This window comes from Macaca fascicularis, chromosome 10 (genome assembly GCF_037993035.2).
Source record: "Macaca fascicularis isolate 582-1 chromosome 10, T2T-MFA8v1.1".
NCBI lineage: Eukaryota > Metazoa > Chordata > Mammalia > Primates > Cercopithecidae > Macaca > Macaca fascicularis.
Window position 1 is genome coordinate 87,107,587 of NC_088384.1, and position 22,710 is coordinate 87,130,296.

Below are 22,710 nucleotides of genomic sequence, written 5' to 3' on the forward strand. Positions count from 1 at the left end.
TGTAATCCCAGCACTTTCAGCGGCTAAGGCAGGCGGTTCACCTGAGGTCAAGAGTTTGAGACCAGCCTGACCAACGTGGAGAAACCCCGTCTCTACTAAAAATACAAAATTAGCCGGGGGTGGTGGCGCATGCCTGTAATCCCAGCTACTCAGAAGGCTGAGGGAGGAGAACTACTTGCACCTTGGAGGCAGAGGTTGCGGTGAGCCGAGATTGTGCCATTGGCAACAAGCCTGGGCAACAAGAGCGAAACTCCGTATCAAAAACAAACAAACCAAAAAAGCCAGTGGCTCATACCTGTAACCCCAGCACTTTGGGAGGCTAGCTTGAGCCTAGGAGTTTGAGACTAGCCTGGGCAAAATATTGAGACCCCCATCTCTACAATAAATAAAAAATTTACCAGTTGTGGTGGTGCACACCTGTGGTCCCAGCCACTGGGGAGGCTGAAGTGGGAGGATCACTTGAGCCCAGGAGGTTGAAGCTGCAGTGAGCTGTGATCACCCCACTGCACTCCAGCCTGGACGACAGAGTGAGACAGTGTCTCAAAAAAAAAAAAAAATCAGAGATTATGATAGTGTGTGCGTTATAAGGTCCTTATTCTTTTGTATGTGTGTGAGATGGCATCTCCCTCTGTCGCCCAGGCTGCAGTGCAGTGGCGCAATCATAGCTCACTGCTACCTCAAACTCTGGGGCTCAAATGATCCTCCCACCTCAGCCTCCTGAGTAACTGAGACTACAGGTCCTTTCTTTTCACTAAACAACAAGAGATCATTTTTTAAAAACAATATAACCGGGTGCAGTGGCTCATGCCTGTAATCCCAACACTTTGGGAGGCCGAGGCGGGCAGATCACGAGATCAAGAGATTGAGACCACCCTGGGCAACATGGTGAAATCCCGTCTCTACTGAAAATAGAAAAGTTAGCTGGTCTTGGTGGCATGCACCTGTAGTCTCAGCTACTTGGTAGGCTGAGGCAGGAGAATCCTTGAACCCGGGAGGTGGAGGTTGCAGTGAGCCGAGATCATGCCATTGCACTCCAGCCTGGCGACAGAGTGAGACTCAGTCTTAAAAACAAAACCCAAAAACCAGTATAATAGTATAAACTGCACATGTGGCTATCGAGGACTTGAAATGTGGCTAGTCTAGCCGGGCACAGTGGCGCACACTGTAGTCCCATCCACTTTTGAGGCTGAGGCAGGAGGATTGCTTGAGCCCGGGGGTTCAAGGCTGTAGTACCCTATGATTGCACCTGTGAGTAGCCGCTGCACTCCAGCCTAGTCAACAACAAGACCCCTGTATCAAAACAAACAAAAGAAGTATGGCTATTAGACATATTACAAATATTCCCAGAGGTAACTCAGAAGTTAATCATAGAAGTCAAACTTTGTTTTTTGTTATGAGTCTCTAGGGAGTACTTCAACTTATTTGCATTTGTTTCCTCATCTTCAAAATGGGACAGCGTAATTCTGGACCTGGGACATAGTAAGGATTCAATGGGTGGCAGCTGTGACAAGAGCAACAACAAAAATATTGTGTGTCTTTTTTTTTTTTTTTAAATAATGGCACAAAAAGGCAAAACCATAGATACAGTTAACAGATGTGTGGTTGCCAGTGTTTGGCGGGGAGAGGGTTTGATAAGTGAGCACAGGGGGTTTTTTAGGGTGATGAAATGTGGATATGTGACTATGCATTTGTTGATATCCATTAAACTTCATGGCACAAAAAGTGAACCTGAATGCATGCAAAGTTAAAAAAAAATCATTTAGGACATTTAGAGAATTCCAAAATGTAATGCAGAATGTAACAAAACAATCTTCACTGTATTACAAATGTATGAAACAACTCATGAAAAGGATAGAGGAAAACTTGCTGACCTAAGTAACTTTAGAAATGAGTGGGCCAGGCATGGTGACTCATGCCTTTAATCCCAGGACTTTGGGAGGCTAAGGTGGGAGGATCACTGGAGCCCAGGAGTTGGAGACAAGCCTAGGCAACATAGCGAGACCCCATTTCTACAAAAAATTTTAAAAATTAGCTGGGTGTAGTGGCGCATGCCTGTAGTCCCAGCTATTTGAGAGGCTGAGGCAGGAGGATCACTTAAGACTGGGAAGTCAAGGCTGCTGTGAGCTGTGATGGCGCCACTGCACTCCAACACTCCAACCTGGGCAAAAGAGTGAGGCTCTGTCTCAAAAAAAAAAAAAAAAAAAAAGAAGGGAATGAAAAAAGAAATGAGTGGAGTCTGCTGTAACGCTAAAGGCAAAAGAAAGTGTTCAGAAGACTGTACTCTACTTGATAAAGTTTCCCACAGGGGTGTGGGTTAACAATTTTGATAATCCTACACATGTACACTGGAATTGAACAATTAAGTAAATGGATGGTGGATGCAGATGATGGGAACCAGGTTTCCCACTATTGGAGTGGGAATTTATGCAAGCCAAATGATCCATGGATTCAAGTGGTAAATATAAATAGGAACTCATGTTTAGCTTAATATATAAACAGATGGTTACAAATGGAAATAGTTACAGATATGTGTGTGTGTATTTATATGTGCGTACAGATATATTTCTTTGTTCCATCAGTTGAGAAGGCTTAAAAGAAATGACACCCCAAGGCCAGGTGTGGTGGCTCACACATGTAATCCCAACACTTTGGGAGGCCAAGGCAGGAGGATGGCTTGAGGCCAGGAGTTATACCAGTCTGGGCAACATGGCAAGACCTTGTCTCTACAAAAATAAATAAATAAAAATTAAAAATAAAAATTGGTCGAGTGTGGTGGCACACACCTATGGTCCTAGCTACTCAGGAGGCTAAGGAGGGAGGATCACTTGAGCCCAGGAAGTCTAGGCTGCAGTTTTTATTGTTTTAAAATTATCTGCAGATAAGATACCTCCTCATTGCCTACACAGCCCACTGCAGAGTGCTGGGCAACTTTGTAATTAACCCTCCAATTGTGTAAACTGGAAGCTTCATGAGCGCATGGCTTCATGACCATGGCTATGTGGCTGCAGCCATGAGTGTGCACTCCAGTGTGGGTGATGGAGTGAGACCGTCTCAGAAAGAAAGAGCAGCTATGAGTGTGCACTCCAGCATGTCTGATGGAGTGAGACCCTGTCTGAAAAAGGAAGGGAGGGGAGCGGAGGGAAGGGAAGGGACCCTAGTAGCAATGAGCACACCTAGCGCCCAGTTCTTGGTTTCTAATAAATACCCTTCTCCAAAACAATAAAAGCCCTTGAGAAATGGCTGATTTTAGGACTGGGGCAGGAAATACAAAAGATGAACCTGAGGCATCTTGTAGTGCCAGAAAGTAAGGAAGTGCTTGACAGCAACAAGAAAACCCCACAAAAATAGGGGTGTGTTAAAGGGACAAGGGAGCCAACTGAAAGAGCTCCCAAAAACCAAAGCTGGAACACCTTGAGCAACAAAATTAAATAGTATTGGATTATAACCTAAAGTATGAAATAATTATCTATGAATCCATATTGATATAAATAAATTACTGAATAAGACAAATCTTCAGTGCAGAAAAATTCCAAATAATCTATATAGATATTCCACCCTTAAGGAGACAGAGCATAACTCCTCATTTAAGCGTGGCCTGAGCATAGTGACTTCCTTCCAAAGAGTACAGTATGAAAAGGGGCAAAAGAAGACTGACTTTCCAGTAGAGAAACCTGACTCAGCATCAACAGTGATGTCATGTTGATATGTGAGAAACTGCCACAGCCAAGAGGAGCCCAGAGAGACATGACAGCTAGCGCAATGAGGCATGCTGGATGGATCCTGGAGTAGAAAAAGAACATTAGGTAAAAACGAAGGAAATCTGAATAAACTGTGAACTTTAATTAACAAATAATGTATCATTATTGGTTTATTAATTGGAAGAAATGTACCATGCGTCTGCAATACCATATGTGATGTTAATAGTGGAAACACCGGCCTGAGTAACATGGCGAGACTTCATCTCTATGAAAAATACAAAAATTAGCTGGGATGGTGGCATGCCCCTGTAGTCTCTGCTACTTGGGAGGTTGAGGTCGGAGGATCGCCTGAGCCCCGGAGGCAGAGGTTGCAGTGAGCCGAGCTCGCGCCACTGCACTACAGCCTGGGTGAAAGAGCGGGACCATGTCTCAATAATAATAATAATAATAATAATAATAATAAAAGAGGGTGGGTGGGTGAGGTATACGGGAACTTTACATTAACAGTTTTTCTGTAAATCTAAAAGTGTTCTAAGAAAATGAAGGTTTTTTTTTTTTTTGTAATGGCAAACAGGTTTTAAAAACACATTTGGTTTATTTAGAGTCCAGAGTGTCGGAGCCATGTACGTTGCCCGCCTCAAAAACAGAATTTCTTCCACGGATTAAGAGAAATATTCATTTATCCTCCAGTTATAATGTTCTGAACCAGGCATTAGATGGTTCAGTAAAAGTTGTCTACTAACTAATTAAGTCAATGTCTCATGAACTCTGCATCAAAACACTTGGGATCTTTAATTTTGTATGTATTTGAAATACAAAGGAAAGATGACTAGTTCCTTGATCATTTTAAGTTAAAATACCTACAATGAAAGACATTCACATAGAGCAGACTATATATCGTCCCATTGCCTAAATTTTCATTTCCTAAAATTGTTTTAGTAGAGAATGGTATATATTGTTGCATGATTGAAACAGTTTTGCTCTCCTTAAATAAAATAGTAGCCAAAGATTATTCAGGGTGCAGCTGACAGAGGCTTTACTGCCAGTTCCTTCTAATCTGGAGAATTCCTTTAAAAAAAAAAAAAAAAAAAAAATCGCGTCTTCTTGTTACACCGAAGAGAGGGAGAGCAGGGTCGAAGCGCATTGGTCATGTCCCTGTGCCGAGGGCAGGGCTCTAAGCCACGGAACCTGCTGATTGGTGGGCTCCCAGGAGCTGGGGGGCGGGGTCTCTGGCGATGGAGCTCGGAGTCCATTGGCTGCGTGGCTGGAGGATGGTGTAATGGACAGCCAAGGCCTGTGCGGCCGGTTTCTATGGCAACGGAGGCTTGAAAGAGCCACTCAGATTTCCGCGCTCGCCCCCAACTCCCCTTTCCGGAGGGGGGCAGGGCGGCCTGGATTTGAGGGCCGGCGGAGGAGGCGTGGGGGCTGGGAGTTAAGGAGACAGGGCTTTCCTTGGACCAAACCAACCCAGCAATGCCACATTTGAAGTGGGTTTGAGGAACCGGGTTTGCGTGCTCATTTCAAAAAAATCAGCCAAACAGAAAGGTATGAAGAAGAAAAACCTGTAATTCCATCCTCCTCTGACTTCTCCACTCGTAACGTTTTGAACACCAAAGCCTGGCACAGAACTGGCACTCAATGGGAGGAAGAAAGGGAGGGAAGGAAGGAAGGGGAGAGAGGGAGGATCGATGATGTGGACAACGTGGCGTGACACGAAGTGCCCGCCCCCTTGGGCTGAAAGTCACAGGCAGACCCGTAGAGCTGACGGGATATAACAGGCCTGGATTTGGGGGCTTGGAGGAGAAGGGGTCGCTGGGGCACTGAAAGAAGGTGGGACAGCCAAAGGCTCCTTGACTCCATCCCGGGATTTGGGAGTCCTGACTTTGCAGAAAGACTCCTCCCTTGCTTCACACCCCGCTAGCCTTGCCACTTGCAGCCGCCAGTGCTTCCAGTCTCCAGATCCCTGTGTCTTTGTGTTTGGGGAATACTAAACAGTGCCTACTTCATTGAGTTGGTGTCAGAACTGAGTTGAGATAGTGCATGGAAAGTTCTTAATACAATGTCTGAAACGTAGTAAACGTGCGATCAACAGTAGCTATTATCATAATTGAAGACAGGGTGGGATTTGACTAGGTGGAGAGAATGGGGAGGTTATTGGCTGTGGGTAAGGAGGCAGGAGGGAGCAGCAGTGTGGAAACCCTACAAAAGAGACCAGTTTGGAGATCATATAGAAAGTCATAGGAGATGACAGCCAGAGGGCATAAAATAAAGGATAAAATAACAATGCTAGCAACTATATACTGAGGGATTGGCACTCTTGTGAAGCCCTTGACATGGATTATTTTATTTCATTTTCTCACCAGCCCTGATAAGGTAGTTATTACCATAGACCCATTTTTCTGCTCAGGAAACTGAAGTTCAGAGAGGTTATGTAGCTTGTCTATGCAAAGAAATGACAGAACCAAATGGGCATTTGTGGGGCTCAGAACAAGGGTAGAGTTGGAGGCCCATATATCATATATCTTAATAGTTAGAAATTATACAACAGTCCAGCAAGTGTTAAATGAAATATGTTCTGTTTTCTTCATTGATGGATATATCTTCTAACAACTTGGCAGGTCATGTTCAGAATTCTAAGACCCTTAGAGTTATGTGGCAGAATGTGTAGGCCCAAGGAGACCTGTCCCTTGGATCCTCTATCCGTCCCTTAGCCAGCTACCTCTCATCCCATCAGTGATGGAGCTAGCATGCATGGGTCGGCACCTAGCTGTCACCTGCAAACAGCTATCTTGAGGCCCAAGGCTCAGGTCTATAAGATATGCATCAGGCAGTACAGTTTGCCCTCAGGTGAGATGAAGCCGGGGGATGAGGCCCACGAAGGGCCCTGTGAATTAACTTAGTGACATTTTGGAAGGGAATTATGGGGTATCAGAGCGTGTTCTAGAAGGCATAGGCACAGACTCTGGGTGGGCACTTCTCATGCCTGCAGAATCCTTGCCCCATGGGGAGGGGTGATGGGAGACTCAGGGAAGGGGCCACTCTTGCCAGGCTTCAAACCCAGGCATTCAGAATCCAGGAGCCTGGTGCTTCTCCCCTGTGCCTCAGAGTGCCATGGGGCATGCTGGCTGACTTCCAGTGATTTTATGCCCTCAGAGAAATAGAGGAGGATGAGCTAGTAAACCGAGGGCCTGACCTCCCAGTTCCTATCCTCCCTTATCAGAGGTGGGAAAACTAAAACAGTGAGTTAGCTTTTAAAAGATGAATGAATAAGCCCTTCTTCAGTATGCAGTCAATGACAGAATGGTAAGGTATGTTAAGTATATTAAAGAAGGACAAGTAGACACGTGTCCTTTTTTTTTTTTTTTTTGAGACGGAGTCTCGCTCTGTCGCCCAGGCTGGAGTGCAGTGGCGCGATCTACACTCACTGCAAGCTCCACCCCCCGGGTTCACGCCATTCTCCTGCCTCAGCCTCCAGTGTAGCTGGGACTACAGGCGCCTGCCACCACGCCCAGCTAATTTTTGTATTTTTAGTAGAGATGGGGTTTCACCGTGTTAGCCAGGATGGTCTCGATCTCCTGACCTTGTGATCATCTCGGCCTCCCAAAGTGCTGGGATTACAGGCGTGAGCCACCACGCCCGGCCGTAGACACGTGTCTTAATCTGTAACCTCAGCCAAGTAATTCTAGATCATGCATGCAATAAATATTTATTAGGCTTTACTCTGTGCCAGGCACAGTGCTAATTGCTGAAGCTATAACCGTGAGCCAAAAGAGACTGGTTCCTGCCCTCAGGGAGCTCAAAGTTGAGAGGCAGAGGTAGATATCAATCAAACCATGGCACGAATAAGTATATCATTGCACCCGAGTAACTGCTGAAGGAGAGGCCAGGGAGGTAGGGGATGGTGTAAGAGGGTCTGATACAGGATGTTAGGGTAGGCTCTAGTTAGGAAGCAGCATTAGAGCTGAGTGCCCCAGGCAGGTAAGGATTAACCATGGGTAGGGGAGGAAGAGGTCTGCTTCCAGGAATGACCAGCTGGAGCAGAAGGGGAAGCCAAGCCAGGGAAAGGGGGTGAGGCCCCACAAGAGAGGAGGCCCAGAGGAGGCAGGGCTGGTCAGGTAGGCCCTGGTGAGCACCAGGGAGGACACAAAATCTTTGAAGGTCTTTAAGCAGGGGAGTAATGTGATCAAATTTTGTTTTGGGGTGGATTCCATGGTTGGAAGGAGAGGGAGCCTGGAAACAGGGAGACCAATGTGTTGTCTGCTATAGAATTTCTTAAACTCATCCATCAAAGTTCTTATTTTTTATTTTTATTTTATTTTATTTTTAGAGACAGGGTCTCACTCTGTGGCCCAGGCTGGAGTGCAGTGATGCCATCATGGCTCACTGCAGCCTCAACCTCAAGTGATCCTCCTGTTTCAGCCTCCCAAGTAGCTGGGACCACAGGCATGTACCACCACACCCAGCGAATTTTTTTGTTTTTTTGTAGAGACAGGGTCTCCCTATGTTGCCCCGGCTGGCCTCAAACTCCTGGGCTCAAGCAGTCCTCCTGCCTTGGCTTCCCGGAGTGTTGGAATTACAGGCATGAGCCACTAGGCCTGGCCTTTATTTTTAAAGATAGAGGAAAAGGACTCCTGTCTCTGTAAAGTCTATAGGAATTTCGTTGAAGTCTTGTGTTTTGCATTTATTTTTGTTGTTAAAATTTCTTTTTGTTGTTATTAGAGATAATAGATGAAAAAAAATTTTTAAAGCAGGGATACACAGTGGAAAATAAACTTTCCTTTTATCCCAAACCCCAAATATCCAGTTCTCCAAAGTTACAAATTATGAATTTCATTAATATCCTTCCAGTGTTATTTTGTACATAAATAAGCATAAGTATATATATTTTTTCTTTTTTTTTTTTTTTTTTTTTTGAGACGGAGTCTCGCTCTGTCGCCCAGGCTGGAGTGCAGTGGCCGGATCTCAGCTCACTGCAAGCTCCGCCTCCCGGGTTCACGCCATTCTCCTGCCTCAGCCTCCCGAGTAGCTGGGACTACAGGCGCCCACCACCTCGCCCGGCTAGTTTGTATTTTTTTAGTAGAGACGGGGTTTCACCGTATTAGCCAGGATGGTCTCGATCTCCCGACCTCGTGATCCGCCCGTCTCGGCCTCCCAAAGTGCTGGGATTACAGGCTTGAGCCACCGCGCCCGGCCTATATTTTTTCTTTTAAAAAATCTTTCCTATGGTGCTGAACGTATGTATGTATTTATTCCAACATTAAAAAATGTAAACTGTAGGATGCCATATCTTGCTTTTTAAATTTTATAATGTATCTTAGAGATTGTTTCATATTAATACATATAAATTGTTCTGTGCACACCCATAGTCCCAGCTACTAGGGAGGCTGAGGCAGGAAGATTGCTGTGTCCAGGAGTTTGAGTCCAGCCTGGGCAATGTAGCAAGACCCTGTCTGTATGAAAAAATAAAATAAAATAGTTCTTGGGCTGGGTGCAGTGGCTTACACCTGTAACCCTAGCACTCTGAGAAGCCAAGGTGGGAGGATCACTTGAGGCCAGGAGTTCAAGACCAGCCTGGGCAACATATTGAGAACCTGAAGAAAGAAAAGAAAGAGAAAGAAAAAAAGAAAGATAAAGGAAGGAAGGAAGGAACAAAGGAAGGAAGGAAGGAAACAACAAGGAGAGAGAGAAAGAAAGGGAAGGAAAGGAAGGAAAGAAGGAAGAAGAGGAAGAAAGAAAGAAACAAAGAAAAAGAAAGAAAGGAAGGAAGAAAGGAAGAAAGAGAGAAAGAGAGATTATAGGTGTGAGCCAGGAGTGGTGACTCACGCCTATAATCCCAGCACTTTGGGAGGCCGAGGCGGGCAGATCACGAGGTCAGGAGGTCGAGACCGTCCTGGCAACGCGGTGAAACTCTGTCTCTACTAAAAATACAAAAAATTAGCTGGGCCTGGTGGCGGGTGCCTGTAGTCCCAGCTACTCGGGAGGCTGAGGCTGTGCCAGGCACAGTGATGGATATATCCTGGTAGGGGATATATCCACAGTGAACCCGAGAGGCAGAGGTCACAGTGAACCGAGACTGCACCACAGCAACAGAGTGAGACTCCGTCTCAAAAAAACAAAAAACAAAGACAAAAGAGAAAAAATTAGCTGAGTGTGGTGGTGCGTGCCTGTAGTCTCAGTTATGAAGGAGGCTGGGGCAGACTTGAGTCCAGGAGTTGGAGGCTGTAGTGAGGCACGCAGTGAGCCATTGCACTCCAGCCTGGTTAACAAAGTGAGACCTTGCCTCAAAAAAAAAAAAAAGTCATATTTTATTTAAAATTCTGCAGGAGGGTGAGGTGGCTCACGCCTGTAATCCCAGCACTTTGGGAGGCCGAGGCGGGTGGATCACGAGGTCAGGAGATCAAGACCATCCAGGATAACACACTGAAATCCTGCTCTGCTAAAAATACAAAAAATTAGCCGGGTGTGGTGGCCGGCGCCTGCAGTCCCAGCTACTCGGGAGGCTGAGGCAGGAGAATGGCTTGAACCTGGGAGGTGGAGCTTACAGTGAGCCGAGATCGCGCCACTGCACTCCAGCCTGGGCGACAGAGTGAGGATCCGTCTCAGAAAATAAATAAATAAAAATAAAACTTCAAAGTTTACATTCTGTTCCATAATATATCTGTGTTTATTGGCTGGGTTCGGGGGCTCACGCCTGTAATCCCAGCACTTTGGGAGGCCGAGGTGGGTGGGTCACGAGGTCAGGAGATTGAGAGCATCCTGGCTAACACAGTGAAACCTCGTCTCTACTAAAAAAATACAAAAAATTAGCCGGGCGTGGTGGTGGGTGCCTGTAGTCCCAGCTACCCCGGTGGCTGAGGCAGGAGAATGGTGTGAGCATCGGAGGTGGAGCTTGCAGTGAGCCAAGATCTCACCACTGCACTTCAGCCTGGGCGACAGAGTGAGACTCCGTCTCAAAACAAACAAACAAACAAACATTTTCTTGTACTATGTCTTACCCCAAATCTTACTCACACTGACAAGCCAGCAAATGGGGCTGTATGTATCAGTGCCTTTGTACACTCGTTTGGTTCACTCCTGTGGAGCCCCCACCCTCAACTCAGCATGATCTGACCCCTCCTCACCCTTAGCTTGGTCCATTTATTTATTTATTTATTTATTTATTTAGAGATGGAGTCTTGCTCTGTTGCCCAGGCTAGAGTGCAGTGTGGCACAATCTTGGGCTCACTGCAACCTCTGCCTCCCACTGAAACGGGAAAAGTTCCCTTGTCCCCGTCCCAGGGCGTATGACAGGGGAGTGGCTTGCTTCTTCAGTGTCCCGCTGTTCAAGCCTTTAGGGGAGCATACAGACGGGCAGGTTGTGGGGCTCCGACCCCATGAGTGTCTAGTGGTGGATGTTTACAGCTCCTGAAGCCCCACTGGGCTTGTGCTACCGTATGCTCTTAGTTTTGCTGTCTATAGGTGGCTTGGGTTAACCAGCTCAATTAGACCCTCTACCTTGTTGCAAGGACAGAGGGCTTTCTGTATCCCGGGTTCTTGCCTTGGTATACCAGAAGAATTGGATCATACCTGGGCTTGGAGAATGAGTGCAAGGTTTTATTGAGTGGAGGTATTTCTCAGCAGGTGGGGGAAGCCAGAAGGGGATGGAGTGAGAAGGTTTTCCCCTGGAGTTGGCCCAGACTCCCCTCCGACTGCTCCAGCCAAACTCCGCATCGTTCTGCTGGTTGGTGGCCTGTGGCGTGCTGGTGTGCCGCTGCCTGTTGGTGCATTCCTCTGACGTCCAGCTGCTTGTGTGTTCCTCTACTGATGTGCTCCTCTAGCTGTCCAGCTCCCTGTGTGTCTGCCTGCTAGGATTTTTATAGGCACGGGATGGGGATGTGGCAGGCCAGGGTGGTCTTGGGAAATGCAACATTTGGGCAGGAAAACAACAATGCCTGTCCTCACCTAGGTCCATGGGCACAGGCTGGGATGGAGCCCTAGCCAGGGACCACGCTCTTTCTCCCTTCCATGTCATTTAAAGGGACTGTGCCCTTCCCTTCCCAGCACTTCCCTTCCTGTATTACCAGGTTCAAGCAGTTCTCCTGCCTCAGTCTCCTGAGTAGCTGGTACTACAGGTGCATGCCACCACACCTGGCTAATTTTTTTTGTATTTTTAGTAGAGACAGGATTTCACTATGTTGGCCAGGTTGGTCTTGAACTCCTGACCTCAAGCAATCCACTCGCCTCAGCCTCCCAAAGTGCTAGGATTATAGGTGTAAACCATTGCACCGGCCCCTTAGCTTGGTCTTGTAGCACTCTATACTCCAAAATTCTTTCTGGTTGCTGTTTGTCAGCCGTAACTGGAGTTGCCATAAAGGGATGTAATGGGCAATCTGGCTGAGAGTAAGGTTGGAAAGGGATCGGGCCAGGCTGAGTTCCAAGGGCACGAGGGATTCCCAGAGGATGTGACATGGGAATAAAATGGTCAGCGTGCTAGACTGACATCTTAGAAAGATCATTTGCTCCTTAATCTGCCCCCATCACTTTCTTCTAAAAGGCCCTTGTTGATAACCTCCACACTACTCAATCCTAGGGCACTCTTCAGTTCTGATCTCAACTGACATTTTTTTTTTTTTTTTTTTTGAGATGGACTCTCACTCTGTCGCCCAGGCTGGAGTGCAGTGGCTCAATCTTGGCTCACTGCAAGCTCCGCCTCCTGGGTTCACACCATTCTCCTGCCTCAGCCTCCCGAGTAGCTGGGACTATAGGCGCCCGCCACCACGCCCGGCTAATTTTTTGTATTTTTTGTAGAGACGGGGTTTCACCGTGTTAGCCAGGATGGTCTCGAACTCCTGACCTCGTGATCCACCCGCCTCGGCCAACCAAAGTGCTGGGATTACAAGCATGAGCCACTGTGCTTGGCCTCAGTTGACATTTCTTTGAGCCGATTTTACTTGATCTCTTGCAGCCCTCGACACAGTTGTTAACCCCTCCCACCTGAAATGTCCTCCCTTGGTTTATGTGTCTCTGCACGTTCTTGTTTTCCTTCTCCCTTTCTGGCTGTCCCTTACTAGTTTTTCACCATCTCCATTTCCATCAGGGAAAACTGTGTGTCAGAGTTGCTCGAGGCACAATCTTAGTTGGTATAATCCTTCCTTCTGCTTTCTCTCTTGACCCATTAGGAGAGTGTGAAATCAGTTTAACGCGTCATATAAGCATTGACAAAATGATGAAGCAACAGAATAGAAAGTGTCAAAGTGCATCGTGCACAGGGTAAATATTGTTTGAGGAAGCTTATTTCAGATTTAGATATAAATACACACATGCATATGTATGATGGCTGCAATGTAAAATAGTATCTTACTGTGGGATGTGGTGAAACAGTTTGAAAGCCATGGCTGTACAACTCCTCTGTTTATTTCTCAGGGCCAGAATTCTCCTAGGAATGTAAGATCTGTGTGTGTCCAACCGCCTACTCCACATCTCCTCTTAGATACCCTCTATGGAGACATTAAACCCAATATATCCAAAATCAAATTCAAGCCCTTCACCCTAAACTTGGATTTTCTCCTCTGTTTCGCATCTCAGGGAAAAGCCCCACCGTCCATCCAACTGCAGAAGTTAGAAATCTGGGCATCATCCTTGGTACTTAACTTTCTCCCAGCCCATGTCAAATATAGCTCCAAATCTTGTTGACTTAAACTCGGAAAGATCTCTTTACCCTGCGGTTTCTCTCTGTCCATCTCCACCTTCCATACCTAAGATGTCCTCATCTCTCACCTGGGATAACTATACTGTATTTCCACTTGGGCTCTTCTCTGACCCAGTCTCCACCAACCACCCTGAATGATACTTGTAAAACATAACCAATCTAATCATGTTACTGTCTTGCTTACAAGTCCTTCAGTGGTGCATTGTTCTTAGACCCACAATCTTAACATGGCCTACCGGATGCCCCCACAATCTCCTCTCCTTCTCTGCATTGCAGTCACATTTGTTGTGCTGGATATTGTCTTTTGACAGACAGCACCCATCCCCGTTCTATATGCCTTCCTATGCTACAGATGCTGGAAAGCTAAAACATCTCCCAACTCCCTTGCAGCTCGGGCTCTAGCACTTAGATGTATTTGCATAAAAGATGGAAGGGAGGCAGAAGTAAGCCAGATGGTTTGGGCTGTTTTTACTTGTAAACATGGTTGTGGAGACAGTAGTGCACAGTCCCTGGCTTTGTAGAGGCAGGGAAAGGACTTGGCATTTCATTGTCCTGCCAGTGGCATTGGCAGTGACTTTCTGATCCCAGGATCCTGTCTTTGGGTAGCAGCTTCACCACTGTGTCCTCATGCTCAGCCTTTCCAGTGGTGGCCTCCTGGTTTCTGTCTTTCTGACTGCGAGAGGTAGTAACTGCCTTGGCAGGTCAGTTCTATGGTGTTCTAGGAGTCATTCCTAATACCCAGCCTAGGGACCAGCATTTTCTTCAACAGCTAGAGTGGTTTCTGTTTCCAAATTCAGACTGATTCATTTAGTCTCTAGAACTGGTCATGCCTCCTCCCACTATAGGGTTGTTTTACTTGCTATCCTTTTGGCCTAGGTTAATACCCTTGCTATCCCTTAACCCTCAGCCCCATCTCTCAATTAACTCCTTATATGTCCTTTCCATCTCAGTTCAAACATTTTCTCTGGGAAGTTATCCCTGACCATTAAGACTGGATCAGCTTTCCTTGTTAAACAGGGATCTCACCCTTTATGTTTCTTTTAGTGCATCATCATCATCTATAATTATGTATTTGTGTGACTCTAGAATCTGAGCCCCAGGGACTTGATTATCCTGCTCAATGCTGTGTTCCATTGCTTAGAAAAGGCCCCTATAGAGTTGGTGCTCAACAGGCATGTGTTGAAAGAATGAATGGAAGGGAGGAGGCCAGAATGGAGGCTCTGAGGACAAAATCCACGTTTTTAAATATGGCTGGTAAGCCCTGTGACACCTCTTCTCGGCATTTTCTCCCAACCACATCTTCCCCTGCCTCTCAGCCAGTCCAAATGCACTGTGTGCTCTCTGGCCTCCAGGTCTCTACATCTACTATTTCTGCTGCTTGGGTGTCTCTTCGTTCTTAGCCTGTTCTTACTCATCTTGCAGGTTTCAGCAAGATGTTTTCTCTTCTAGGGAAACTTTTACTTCAGACAATTCTATACAGGACAAATGTTGGCTGGGCGCGGTGGCTCACGCCTGTAATCCCAGCACTTTCAGAGGCTGAGGCAGGTGGATCACCTGAGATCAGGAGTTTGAGACCAGCCTGGCTAACATGCTGAAACCCCATCTCTACTAAAAATACAAAGCTTAGCCAGGCGTGGTGGCACGTGCCTGTAGTCCCAGCTACTTGGGAGGCTGAGTCACAAGAATCGCTTGAATCCGGGAGGTAGAGATTGCAGTGAGCCAAGATCATGCCACTGCATTCCAGCCTGGGCAACAGAGTGAGACTCTGTCTCAAAAAAAAAAAAAAAAAAATTGTTATATGATTGTAAACATTGCCTGCTGTTACTTATCTGTACCTTCCATTGCAAGTGCACTGTCTTGCTCAAGGCAGCCTATGGAGAGGGCCTTGCATGGGGCCCAGCTCTAATGCCCTCAGTATTTGTTGAAGTTGAATGATTCAGTGTCCTCTACTCAATCAGCCTCAGTCCGGGCATCTCTGCACACCTTCCAGAAGCCCAAACACAGTGAAGAATTGTAATTTGAGGGCTGCTTGATCAGGAAAGGAAGCTGGGGGAAGTTTGTTCAGCTCCAGTCCCTGGCTGTCCCTGGGCCACCAGGCAGGAGGCCTTGAAGCAGATCCTGTGGGGGATGGGCAGGGAAACAGTTTCTTCCTCTGCTCCCTCCTGGAGAGTGGGGGGATGGGGCCAGGAGAGGGAAGGTTCCTTCTAGGAGGCTCCCTGGCACAGTGCCTGCTTTGAGGAACGGGGTGGAGAGCATGGTGAATGCAGGCTTTCTCCTGGCCCCTGGCCTCCAGCTCTGTGAGACGGAGGGAAACTGCTGGCAAAGACGGGAAAGAGGGATGGAAGGGAGGGAAAGAGGAGAGTCTGCTTGCTTTGGGAGACAAGGAGAGGGGCTGAACTGGCTCTGAAAGACAGGATTCCCAAGAGCCTACCAGGTCCCAATTCCAGATCAGCTCTGGAAATATCCTCAAATCACTGAGTCTGAGAGTCAATATACTGGGAATGTTTAACTCTTAGGATCAGATCATCCTAACATCACCAGCTGGAAAATCCGTCAGAGGATTGTACCTGGGGTCTGCAGGGTACTGGACCCAAAGTCCAGAGAGCTTGACCCTATTCTGCCTGCAGACCCAGTCTCTGGGGGGGCTAACTTGGATAAGTCAGCTCCCTGGACCCCCCCTTTCTCTTTTTCAACAGCTGGAAGAAATGGCATTTTCCCAGAACCCAAGAATATTTTGCATCCCATCCACGACGCTTACAATAACAGAAAGACCAGGAAGCTGGCAAACCACTTCCCTCTTTCCCACAGGTCTGTAATCTCCCTGAGGGCGGGTTCAGCTCACATATCTTACACTCTGGTCTCAAACCTGGCTGCCCATCAGAATTGCTTGATGATTAACTAAAATGTTTCACTTCCTCTAACAGTGATTCTGATTTCTTGGAGCTGTGTTAGGACTTAAAACCTGTTTTAACAGTGTGCTAACTGATTGTGATGCAAAGGGACCGGCACAACGTAGTAGGTGCTAAGTGTTGCCTCCAGGGGTGGGAAATGAATTTAGCAGGGTAAACAAATGGAGTGTAGGGGAACTGGGATTGAAATATGGTCTGGATCTGGGTAACTGTGCATCTAACACTTGGAAAGGAAATAGTGCACCAGTGTTAGCAATACAAAAGATAAATATTTATTCAGAACAAATTTTTAACAATCAATTTTACATTCTAAGCCACAAGGAAATAGCAAAACATATAGCAAAGGAAAAGCAAACACTAAAAGAAAAGCAGTGTACTGTCTTTTCTACTTGATAACACTTAGTTGGCCCATGACCTCTCGCTTGGCCTATCTCCCAAGTACATTTTAGAGTTAACAGCTCACTCATAATTTTGGGTTAAAATCCATCTTTCTCCTGAGTCAGGAGTTGCAGATGAGCTCCAGCTAGCTGCTTCTCTAGGGTTCCTACTTATTGAGGCTAAGGTGCAAATGTAAACCTTTGGTAGGTTTCTTTACACAGGGTCACCCCCATTTCTCACTGGTGACAATGAATGGGGAAGGGGTAGGGCCTCCAAAGGACCTGGCACACTTTAATCTAGAAGTGGTGCCCCAGGGAGCAACGCATGCACCCTGGAGTGTGTTCCTTGGTCCTTTCCGTATCTCCCAAGTATTCAGAAAACCCCTCCTTAAAACCTTCTCTTTCTGCTCCCTCCTCCATATGATTTCTCAGCATTCCTCTGGGCTCAACATTCTGGAGAGATCAGACTTTCTGGGCCCTCAAGTGTTGAGGAAATTGTTGTGAAGTGTGAGAGGTAGTGGAATGAGCACCGGGCTTGGGGTCAGGGGACTCTACTATAGGCTGGCTCTGGCACCAGACAGCTATGTGATTTTCACCCAGTCATTTAACCTCTTTGGGCCTGTTTCATCTGCTGGAAAACCAGGGAATTGGTCTAAAGCAACTCTCAGGTTCTTTCCAGCAGGAATATTCTAGATTCCATGATTCTATGAAAAATGGCTTCTGAGCCACCAAAAGAGCTGTCATGAAGTCCATGCATTTTTGTGCCATAAAGAGAGGCCCTTGGCCACCATTCAGAGCTTATTGATTCAGATTATATACACTTCTAACAACACTGGTTTCACAAATTCTGACCACGTAGATTAAAAGCAGCAAATTAAATGAGGGAGGGGAAGAGCTGCAAAAGGTAGACACTCTGATAGAAGCCACAGTCAACAATGTTTTCAATTAAGCAAACACTGATGGAGTGCCTACCACGTGTTGGGCCCCGTACCTAGTGCTGGGGCATAAAGATGAGCAAGGCAGCCCAAAGGGTGAAAATCCAGGGGAAGACAAGGTATGGGGCGGGGAGGGCAGGGAGAGAGAGAAAAAGTACAAGAAACAAAACAAAAACCCAATAGAAAAACGAAAATAAAATTTAAAAAAGGGAGGGGCAACACATCTGCACGCTACAGTTCTCCGCAGTCGTTATTGGTGACAGAGTCACCAATTCAGAACAGGCTGAAATGGAGTAAACTCGGTTTAAGAAGGCATAGAGATATGTCTCTTGTAGGTTTTAAAAAGATCTCCTTCAAAAACGATAAAAAATGGTTTAAAAAAAAGTTTTGGCACTTAAGAGGGGTAAGCTGGCTGTGTGTTCACCCTGGCAGGCAGGCGGGTGTTTAGTGCCCGGCCACGCCGGTTAGCTGAGCTGCCACGGAATTGTGAACTGCTTTGGGACACTGGGCAAAGGCGTGTCCTCGCTTGCCACAGAGGTTGCACACGATGCCCTTCCGGCAGTAAGGGCTCAGGTGCCCCTCCTCCCCGCACCTGAAGCACCTGTCCTGCGTGCAGCTGCCGCTCATGTGGGTCCGGGAACCACATTTAAAGCATGTCTTGGGCTGCCCCTTGTACCAGCTGTAGCCCCTCTCGGCCCCCAGGAAGAAGGCCCCTGGCAAGTGCCTGACCCCGCCCTCCCCCTGGCGCAGCTCGATCTCGCACTTGTACTCCCCGGTCCAGATCCCAAACCTGTCGGTCACTTTCACCGGCACGGCCAGCACGTCGCAGTGGCGCTTGAGCCAGGTCACAATGTCCTCCACGTCCACCGTCTCATTCCGGAAGAGGATGAAGAGCGTCTTCAAGCTGGACTTGCTCCGCCCCAGCACCACAAAGTTCTCCCAGCAGTCCTCCTGCTCCCGCTTCTCCTCGTAGACGCGCAGGAACAGGGCCAGCTTCTCCGCCGAGCGGAAGCTCACGTCGAATTCGCGGCTGCCGGGGATCTGGATGACCGCGTAGATGTCGCTCGGGTCCATGCCGATGGAGCGCAGGATAAGCGCTCCTACCACGAAGTCCCGGGTCGGGCAGGAGCCCTCGTCTCCCTGGAAACAGATGCGGACAAGGAAGCGACCCTTGCCCGGGCCCGCCCCCGCCGGCTCGTCCTGGAGGGGCCTTTCGGCCGCGTCCTCGGCCTCGCCAGGCCTGGCCGGGGTCGCCATGGCTGCCGCTGCCACCTCGGCCTTCTTTCTCCTGCCCGCCTCGGAAGCGCCCTTCTTCTTGCGGGGGTCCGCCGCCTCGCCGGCAGGATCTCTCCGGCGGCCCTTCGGGTCCCCGCGGCCAGCAGGTGGGAAGTCGCCGAGGTCTGGCGCCGCTAGGCCCGCGGGGCCGCCGACCCCGGCGCTCCCGCCACCGCCGCCGCTTTCCTCCTCCCGCCGCGGTAGCCGCGGCTCGCGGAATTCGCCCTTCTTCTCGGCTAGATTCTTTACCACCTGGGCCCAGCCCATCTTCTCGCGGCCGCCGTCGGCCTCCTCGCCCCGGGCCGCGGGCCGCGCGGGGGGCAGAAGCTGCGGCCGCCCCCGTTTCCTCTCTTCCTCCGCGCCGCCGCCGGTGGCCATTTTACCTCCTTCCCAGCATCCTCCACTCGCTCCCGCAGCCAAAGGGCGCCCATCGCGCGCGCCCGCCCGCCGGGGCTGTGGGGGTTTGGGTTTTTTTTTTTTTTTTTTTGAAATTTGACGCTACCCTCCCCCGCCGCTCCCTCAAAGGTATTCACATGCGGCGCATATTGGCCAGCGTCGGCTCTGCACCCCCTGGTAACTGCTGAGCCTCTCTTCCGCCAGCGCTCGCTCCAACCTCACCTCCGTCCGCAGAGGGATGGGGCGCCCGGAGGCGTCCCTTTCCCCAGCGCGGGTTTGGCAGCCTCCGGCCTCGCTCTCGAGGATTTGGCATTTCGCAAGCGGTGCTCGATGATTTCATGCAAGCAGCTTTGCTAACGGCCCACAGCCCACAGGCGGGACGAATTCAGAAACATCTCCCCCATTTTGTTGTTTTCTTTGTACTTTTTCTGTTAAAAAAGCAAAAACAATAGCAAAATTAAAACTTAGCTTTCCTTTTCCCCAGAACTAACTGCAATGCATTATTTTTTTCCCACGTCGGATTATGCAGATTTTCAAGCAGAAAAGTTGAAAGTTTTACAGTGAACATTTTACCATTAACTTTTTATCATTAAAATTTTACTCTGTTTTATCACACTACACCTCGATCCATTCATCGGTCTTTATTTTTTGATACATTTCCAAGTAAGTCATAATGCATTATTTTTACTTTTTTGAAAAGACCTCCGTCGTACTTAGGATGAAGTATGAGTGCTTCTTACGTTCCCGGTACTGTGTTAAGCACACTTCAGACTTTATTACATGGAATCTTCCAAAAACGATGCCGTAATTATGCCCATTTTACAGATAAGGAGGCAGGAATTAAGTCACTTGGCGGAGTTAATAGGCAGCCCCACGTATAGGTAGCTTATATTTCTTTAACCACTATTTCTGACGCTGTGGATCAAGGACTGTGCATCAGACTCTAGGAAACCTTGTCAACAGGCAGATTCCCTTCACCCCAACTCCTGGTATTGGTCTCAGGGGAGCCACCATCCCTGACTCTTGTGCTGTTTGCACTTTCCAGTCCTTTCACTTTATATCCTCAGACACCCTTTCCTTCATCCCTTCTCAGCTACGCATTCCCATGATCATACTCGGAACTTCACTATTACCAGAAACATCCAAGTCTTAGAGATTCACATATTTCTCTGTTACTCTTTCAATTTGCCTGGTCAAGTTTCACCATGAGGAGAATACTTACACAACCAAACAATATATGTATTTTAAACAATCTCTTCCATTTCTCTTACCTTAAGCCCTCATTCCAGGTAACCATCACATAATCAAATATCTGCAAGGGTCAGGCAGGTATCTTAAGTAGAAGATATACTGGGTGAACTGGAGATCGAAGATTCTATCTGAAGGGGCAACTGCTGGTCAACTCTAGCTGATTATTCCTCTCCAGAAGTGAGGGTCCACTGTGGGCAGATCTTTCAGTTTCCAAAGAGAAATCTGAACTCCAGTTTGTTCTTTTATGGGAAACATTCTTCTCTCTTGTCTTCTTTAAGATGGTCTCAGCTATGTTTGGAACCTCCATATAAATTTTACAACCTGCCTACTAAGTTCCAGAAAACTATGAGATCTTAATTGGAGCTGCATTGCGTTTGTACAGAATTGTCACTTCATAACACTGAATCTTTCCGTGAATGACCCCACTTGATTTCTCACTTATTTACGTCTTATTTTATGCATTTAAATAAAATATAGTTTTCTTCATAAAGGTCTTACATACTTCGGGGGATTTATTCCAAGGTACCACATGGTTTGACTGCTATTGTAAATGAAATTATTGTAAATCAGAAGTTATATATTGTTTCTTGGTGTCCTTTAGAGGGAACACGATTGAATTTTGTGTACTGACCCCATATTTGGCACCAAAGTTGAAACCTTAAAAAATTCCAGTGGTTTTTGGAATCTCTTTACTTTTGTGTATTGCCAATCATATTGTCTGTGAATAATGAAGGTTTTGTCTCTTTTTTCAGATCTTACACTTTTTCTTGTCTTGCTGCACTAGTCAGGAACTTTCATATAATCAATGTATTTTGAGCATTTTTGTTTTGTATCAGACTTTAAAGGCATCTGTTTGTATTTTGAAAATATTTGACTTGTGGATTATGTTCTGGCTCCATGTCCAATTTTACTAACCATATCTTCTTCTATTGTAAGATTTCATTGGTATGTGTAGGGCCATCCTTTTGGTCAGTTTCATTTTTTCCAGGTCAAATTTTGCAGAGATTATTAAATCAGGAGCTACAGGGGCCAGGCAGGTACCCTGCAAGGAAAGCAGTCCAGATGGGCACTGAGGCCATATGAAGAGAGCAGCCTTTATTCATTTCTGGCAGATTATTGTCACAGAGGGACATAGGCCCAGTGTTGCCAGATGTCTGCTTTTCTAAGAGAGACCGGAAATCCAGTGTTTGGCTGCCTGGAACAAGGCCTGAGCTCAGCAGCTTGAACACGTGAGGGTCTAGAGTCTGTCTTGTGAGGCCTCTTTATGTTCTTACGTCTTTAGTGCGCTGGCTTCCACCTGTGTTCCTTTTTAGTATTTCTATCTCCTTTTCTTCCCTCAAACCTGACATCCATTCTTTTGGCAAATCCTGATGGCAATTCTTCCAAAATATATCCCCAATCTGACCACTCTCACCTGTTCTCCAAGTCACTATCATGTAAACTGCTTAGAATATGCCTGACTCAGTCATTCTAGTTAAAAAAATAACATGACAGACAGATGTGTTCAGAATAGACCTGACCAACTAGTTTGCCATCTTTGGCTTAAGCACAATTATCCTCACTTTACAAAGAAGGTAACTGAGGCTCAGAGAGGTGAAGGGATTTGTCTTAGGAGCATCTGTGAGGTCTTTGGTAACTGGGGCATGTCTTGCTGTCTGTCTTCACAGACAATTGCTGTGAAGACAACACAACTGACCTGGTGAGGTGGCTCATGCCTGTAAGCCCAGCACTTTGGGATGCCAAGACTGGAGGATTGCTTAAACCCAGGAGTTCTTGACCACCCTGGGCAACATAGACCTCATCTCTACAAAAAATTTTTAAAATTAGCCAGGTATGGTGGCATGCACCTATAGTCCCTGCTACTCTGGAGGCTGAGATGGGAGGATCACTTAAGCCTAGGAGGTTGAGGCTGCAGTGAGCTGTGGGTAACAAAGTGGATCCTGTAAAAAAAAAAAAAAAAAAAGAAAGAAAAGAAAAAAGAAAAGACAACACAATTGCCCAGTGCTCTGTAAGCACTTAGTAAATGGCAGCTGATTTTTGATTTTTGAATTATTAAGCAACTGGGCTCAGCATGGTGGCTCACACCCATTATCTTAGCATTTTGGGAGGCTGAGGCGGGCAGATCAGTTGAGTCCAGGAGTTTGTAGACCAGCCTGGGCAACATGGCGAAACCCCATCTGT

At 47.2% G+C, this 22,710-nt stretch overlaps 1 protein-coding gene across 1 annotated transcript; it reads right to left on the minus strand.

Annotated features, from left to right (window-relative positions):
- Positions 1-16,544: 16,544 nt before the first annotated feature.
- ZCCHC3 (zinc finger CCHC-type containing 3) lies at positions 16,545-19,274 on the minus strand. Its single transcript, XM_045362696.2, has one exon. The coding sequence runs from the start codon at positions 19,258-19,260 to the stop codon at positions 18,052-18,054; it is 1,209 nt and encodes a 402-aa protein (XP_045218631.2). The 5' UTR covers positions 19,261-19,274; the 3' UTR covers positions 16,545-18,051.
- Between the last annotated feature and the right edge of the window lie 3,436 nt (positions 19,275-22,710).